Source organism: Mustela putorius, unplaced genomic scaffold, assembly GCF_011764305.1.
Source record: "Mustela putorius furo isolate JIRA1106 unplaced genomic scaffold, ASM1176430v1.1 tig00003845_pilon_pilon_pilon, whole genome shotgun sequence".
NCBI lineage: Eukaryota > Metazoa > Chordata > Mammalia > Carnivora > Mustelidae > Mustela > Mustela putorius.
Window position 1 is genome coordinate 94,692,810 of NW_025421998.1, and position 5,978 is coordinate 94,698,787.

At 39.9% G+C, this 5,978-nt stretch overlaps 1 protein-coding gene across 1 annotated transcript; it reads right to left on the reverse strand.

Moving 5' to 3' along the window:
* Window positions 1-496: 496 nt before the first annotated feature.
* Window positions 497-5,518, reverse strand: LOC101670962 (cationic trypsin-like). The gene is made up of 5 exons (XM_045063087.1): window positions 5,415-5,518; window positions 3,038-3,197; window positions 1,947-2,200; window positions 1,284-1,420; window positions 497-749 (listed from the first exon to the last, which is right to left on the reverse strand). The coding sequence occupies exons 1-5, from the start codon at window positions 5,452-5,454 to the stop codon at window positions 600-602; spliced, it is 741 nt and encodes a 246-aa protein (XP_044919022.1). The 5' UTR covers window positions 5,455-5,518; the 3' UTR covers window positions 497-599.
* Between the last annotated feature and the right edge of the window lie 460 nt (window positions 5,519-5,978).

Genomic DNA, 5,978 nt, shown 5'->3' on the forward strand with positions numbered 1-5,978 from the left:
AAGATCTTAGAGAACTGGAATACATAGGTCAGTAAAACCTAGGAGAATGCAGGAAATCAGTAATCTATAAAAATTTCTCCACCTGGTGGTTTCCCTCATCTAGTCTCATAGAATTTCAGATAGATTAGAGCACAAAAGAAGACTGTGGTGTCATAGCGTGGCAATGCATCAGCAATCAGAACAACTGGACCTAGTCTCCACCTGGCTATGAGTTTGCAGAAGGACTTGGGCAGTTGAATTTCACTTTCTGCACCTTGGTGTCATCCTCTGTTCAAAAATGTGATGGTAACAGTGACCTCTAAGCTTCTCCATGCTTATACCTAGCAGATAGTAGGTGATTACTAAATTCATTCTGAGCAGGCATAATGAATCACGCTATAACCTCTCCAATTCATTCCTTGTGTAATTGTTCAATTCCATGTCCACCCTCTTAAGCAGCAGAGAGTTTGGAGAGAAAGTTCATAAATACAAAGCAAGGACAGTTCTTGGGCACATGTGATGTGGAATATACATTTTTATTTTAGATACAGTTTCAGGCATCGTTGGAAGTGAAATTGTCCAAGAGAATGGTGCATAGAGCAGTACACGTGCTTACATGCTTAGTTGGCAGCAATGGTCTCCTGAATCCAGCTCACGTAGTTGCAGACCTTGGTGTAGACACCAGGTTTGCCTTTTAGAGCACAGCCAATGCCCCAGGAGACAATGCCCTGGAGCTCTCCGTTGCAGACCACAGGGCCACCAGAGTCACCCTGTGCAAGAAGGAAGAGGCAGTAAGAACTCCCAACTATGCCAAAATGGGAAAAAGGCAAAATGCAATTTCTCCATTACCCTGGTTCTCTTTTCCCAGGTTGCTAATTCTCTAGGAAGCACCTTCCCTTCCCTTGGAAATCCAATTCTCAATCTCTGTCTGCATGACTCTCCTTTCTTCTCCCTCCTCCTAGTTCTGCTCTTTTCTTAGTTGCAGGCATGCAGGACCAAGAAGAGGTGAGGACTGATGAATGCAATGCTGCCCAGCTACTTGTGCCTTTTTTCAGAAAGCTTCCTTCTACCATATTGCTCCTCAGCAGGGCTCCTAGATGTCCTGTTTGTACATCATCTTCTGTGTATCTTTTTACTCTTGGTCCTAGCCATTAATGTCTCAAAAAGAAAATTAATCTTGATCCCAAATCTGTCCAAGGTCCCTTATAAGCCATCCCTAACACAGCTTTTCAATCTGTGTTTTGGGGAGGGAAACTTTGTGGAATGGCATGATGTTTGACTGGAAGGTATGCAAAGAAACTGACCTGGCAAGCATCCTTTCTACCCTGCATGTAGCCCAGACAGATCATGTTGCTGCTGATCCTCCCAGGGAAGGCATCGCGGCAAGTGCTGTCAGAGAGGATGGGAGCTTGAAGACACTGCAGGTCATCAGGAAAATTTTCTGATGGGCATGAGAGTAAAAATGGAAAAGTATTTCCCACAGGAATCCTGGAAATTTTCTTTCAATCTCCCCCCCCCCCGTCCCTCCCCACCCTCGCTACTCTCTCAGATTGCCAGTATCTTCTATTTTGAAAGAACAATTGTTATCTGGAATGACTTCCAAACAGTTTTAATCAACAAGTTGTTCTCTCTGACGTTAGCATCAGTGACTACAGATCTTAAATCTAGAGACTCTTTCTCAAGCAGTTCTCTGCTTTAGGCTGTACCAAATCCCTTTGTTCTGCTTACCTCCTCAGTTTCTACTTCTTTGCAAATCACTAATCACACTTCAATTGAATATCTGCCATCTTTATCATGGCTCATTTTTGTTGTGTTTCCAGAAAAAGCATCTTCCTAAGATTCCATATATCTACAAACCATCCTCTGGGAAACTTGCCTTGAGTGACAATTTAGGCTAACTGAACCTCTATATGTCTTTCACTTCTAGGATTTCCAGACTTGGTGCTTTTGTTCCAGGTGACACTTACCCCCAAAACTCCAGGTATTCCCCCAGCCAGAGATGAGGCACTGGGTATCAACATCCGCACAGGATTTTGGCAGAGAGATAGTAGACACACGGGAGTTGAGGGTGGCAGGTGAGCTCAGTTTAATCAGCATGATGTCATTATCAAAGTTTTGTTCATTGTATCTGGGGTGGCGGATGACCTTGGCTGAATTGATGAATTGCTCATCACCCTCAACAATTGCGATGTTGTGGTCTCCCAGATGCACCTGGATTTGGCTGGATTAAAGGACATAAAGTTCTTTAAGGACAACTTGAGCTTTTCCCCTTTCCCAGTTCACTCCAGTCATGAACATCAGCATGAGCGCTATACTCTGCAAGCATTTCCACACATAGAAAATTGTGCATTAAGGCAGCTCTACCCGACATGGTGCAGGTGACGGTAACTCTTACATGGGTGTCCCGACCACTACAGACTCACAGGCCCACCCTCTTGTTAGAAAGTTAAATATGTTTAGTTCCCAAGACTAAGTGATGCCAATAATATGATGGCAGGTGGAACAGGAATTTGGAGGTGACTCCTCAGCACCTGCTACTCCTCCTCTGGTTGAGATTACATATTATTATATATTGAGATTACATATATTATATATTGAGATTACGTATTATTCTGGGAAGATGCACCAGGAATCAGAGATATGACAAAAATTTAAGGGGGCAGAATGAACTGTTTTTATTTTTAATCTTATACCGGAAGCTTCATGTGGATTATTTCCTCCATATGCCTTTTTACCCCCCTGGTTGAGCTGTAATGATTAAGAATATTTATGGATTCATGTTCTTAAGCTAGTTCTAAGTATTCCTCATCACTCACTAGTTCCCCCCACCCCATGTCTTCAGTACCATCACTTGGAAGGACATCAGGGAACTCTAAGTTTACCTTTCCATGTAAAATTCCCTCCATGCATTTTTCAGTACCTGGGAGGAATGATTAGCCTCCTAGATCTGAATGCCTGACCCTCAAGAATAACTGTGTAGTTTTCCCTGAGTGTTCTTTGGCAGTGCTTGGGCATGAGTTGATCTGAAAGAACAGGGAGGTGAAGACTGGTTACTTACGGCCTGTAGCAGTGAGCTGCGGACACCACCCACTGGGGATTGATGAGGGAGCCACCACAGAAGAGGTAGCCCAAGTTCAGGAACACCTGGTAGGGAACAGAATTCTTCTGACAGGTGTAGCCCCCAACGATCTTGTCATCATCCTCAATGGGGACAGCAACTGACAAGGAAAAGTGGAAACTTTTAAAATCAGTTAAACAGATCAGATCTATCTTGTAGTTTCCACTTACCGCTAAGTTTTTGCAGATGAGCCAGAAAAGAGAAGATGTTTTCCGTCACACATAATCAGGAAATGGTGATAGCATAATTGTTACATTTTATTTTTTCAAAATCTCATTATTCTATTTTTATTTTTTTTTATTTTTTTTATTTTTTTTAAACATTTTTTTAAAAGATTTTATTTATTTATTTGACACAGAGAGATCACAAGTAGGCAGAGAGAGAGAGAGAGGAGGAAACAGGCTCCCTGCTGAGCAGAGAGCCCGATGCGGGACTCGATCCCAGGACCCTGAGATCATGACCTGAGCCGAAGGCAGCGGCTCACCCCACTGAGCCACCCAGGCGCCCTCATTATTCTATTTTTAAAACATACCCAACATATACTATTATAAGTATCTAATTTTTAAATTTATGCTTTAAATTTGATAAACATACTTTTTAAAAAAAATGTATACACTACACCCTCACACACACAAAAACACACCTGGATCAGAGACTCTTGATGTAATAAATGCCCTGAACATTACTAAGGGTATAAAGAATACTTTTCAAACAAAACTTTGCTCAGCAGCCACACAAATAGATTCAATAAATTTTGCAGTAACCACGCTTAAGTTTATTTATGATAGTTTGTATAGAGTAGATAACCCCATGACATAGCACAAAGGAACCTTTTAGAAGCCATCTAAGAATGTTCCAGCCTAGAAGGAATTGGGAGTTTTGTACTCTTGTTCCCCCAGTTTTTCTTTTGGTTCTTGCCTCAAATTTTCATGACATGATTTAACAGAATATTATATTGTTTCCTTTCCAACATTTCCCCTTATCTCCATTTTCTTTCTAACATTTTAAAATTTATCCAGCATTCTAAAGTCTGCCCACTGAATTATTAAGATTTGTATGGCTCCCAAAGTCAATGCTTGTATTATACATACCCTATTGTTGAAGTATTTTAAAGTAATTTTGGGGAAGATATTTCCATATGTATAGACTAATGCATTGAATTTATACTCATCCAATTCAGGAAAGTTTCACTGTAAGATTTGTATAAAATTCAGTAGTATGAAAAGCCAGAAATAGACATTTTTCTTTCTTCTGATGATTAAATGATATGTTATTTTTCACCAGAGAGATTTCATTAGTGAGGAAATTGTAAAACCCAGCCCCTAGCTTTCATTCATGAGAAATGAAGTAGCTTCACTTGTCAAGATCCCTGTGAAGATGTCTGTTGGTGTAGAGGAGACTCTGGCTTTGACTTTCATAGCCTCTTCAGTGAGCCCAAGACTAGTCACTAGTCCCAATTTTATCTCCCAGTGATTAACTTCAAATGCTTAGAAAGGTCAAACCAACATCTCCTTAATGTTAACTATCCTTTCCTCTTCTCTTTCTCCATAGATTTTACCTTGAAATTCAGGGCAATTTCTGTCTCTTTATACTTTCTGCACTAAGTACTCTTGCTCACTATCATCTTTCCCCCACAAGGGAGATTGAATTATGTATTAACTTTTGTAGAACTGTAGTCCCTCCCCTTATGCTGGTGTTGGTTATTCTTGGTTAACCAGAGTCAGGAAGCAGATGATCCATTTTCTGATGTATCTTCTGAAGGTCATTACTCACCTAAAACCACATCACAATTCCTATAACATTTACCCCACTTCATCAGGACAGGTAGGCATTTTATCATCTCACATGAGATGAGAAAGATGAGTACTAATGATGTACTGTGTGGTCACTAACATAACACAATAATTTTAAAAAAGGTGAATACAGTACAATAAGATATTTGAGAGAGACAGAAAAACATTGTCACATATCTTTTATTATAGTACATTATTATAATTGTTCTAAGCTATTATTAGTTTTGTTGTTAATTCCTTCCTGTGCCCAGTTTGTAAATTAACTTTTAACATCGGTATGTATATGTGGTGAAAAAAACATAGTATATATAGAGTTCAGTACTATCTGTGGCTTAAGGCACCTACTGGGAGTGGATGTCGGGACCACAGAATATAAGGGACTACTATATACACTGTCATTTCAATATTTTAAGCTTCTTGAGTACAAGAGTTTCTATTCCACATTCATTGTTGTCGTTCAGAGTACAAACTGCAAACAAAAATATCAGGGACACACACAGAATTACTTCTTATTATAGACTCACCAGTGGCTCCCAGCAGGGCAAGGAAGATGAAGGTCTTCATGGCTGCTCCCTAGAACTGGACTGGGGAGTGTGACGAACATCTCTCATCCATAGCTATTTATACCTCCTGGTCTGACATCAACACCCATGGCCATGGGTGCCAGAAAACTGATTTTGTTGGAAACTCACTGATCCAAGTTTAGAATTGAATTCTGTGAAAAACTGAAGATAATTCAGTATCAGATTTAAACATTAGCTTTTGTCTATTTTTCCAGAAGGTTATGGGAATGGAAGTTATAAACCCACCTGGTATGATTTGTTCCCCATAACAGAGAAATAAGTTGGAGTAAGTTCACAGAAGGGGGCTACGGGTGTCCTGTATACCAGACAAAATTCTTAGATACTTGGTTGTCTCAATTGTGAACTTTTATCTTGAGGACCAACTTGAACACTATTCTCCCAATGTTTAATTAATATTGGCTCTTTAACAATTATATAATTTTTCTGTGGTATCTCTGGTCTTGGATATCCATGTTACCTTTTCATTATTAATAGGGACACCTTGTTTCCTTGAGAAAAAAAAAT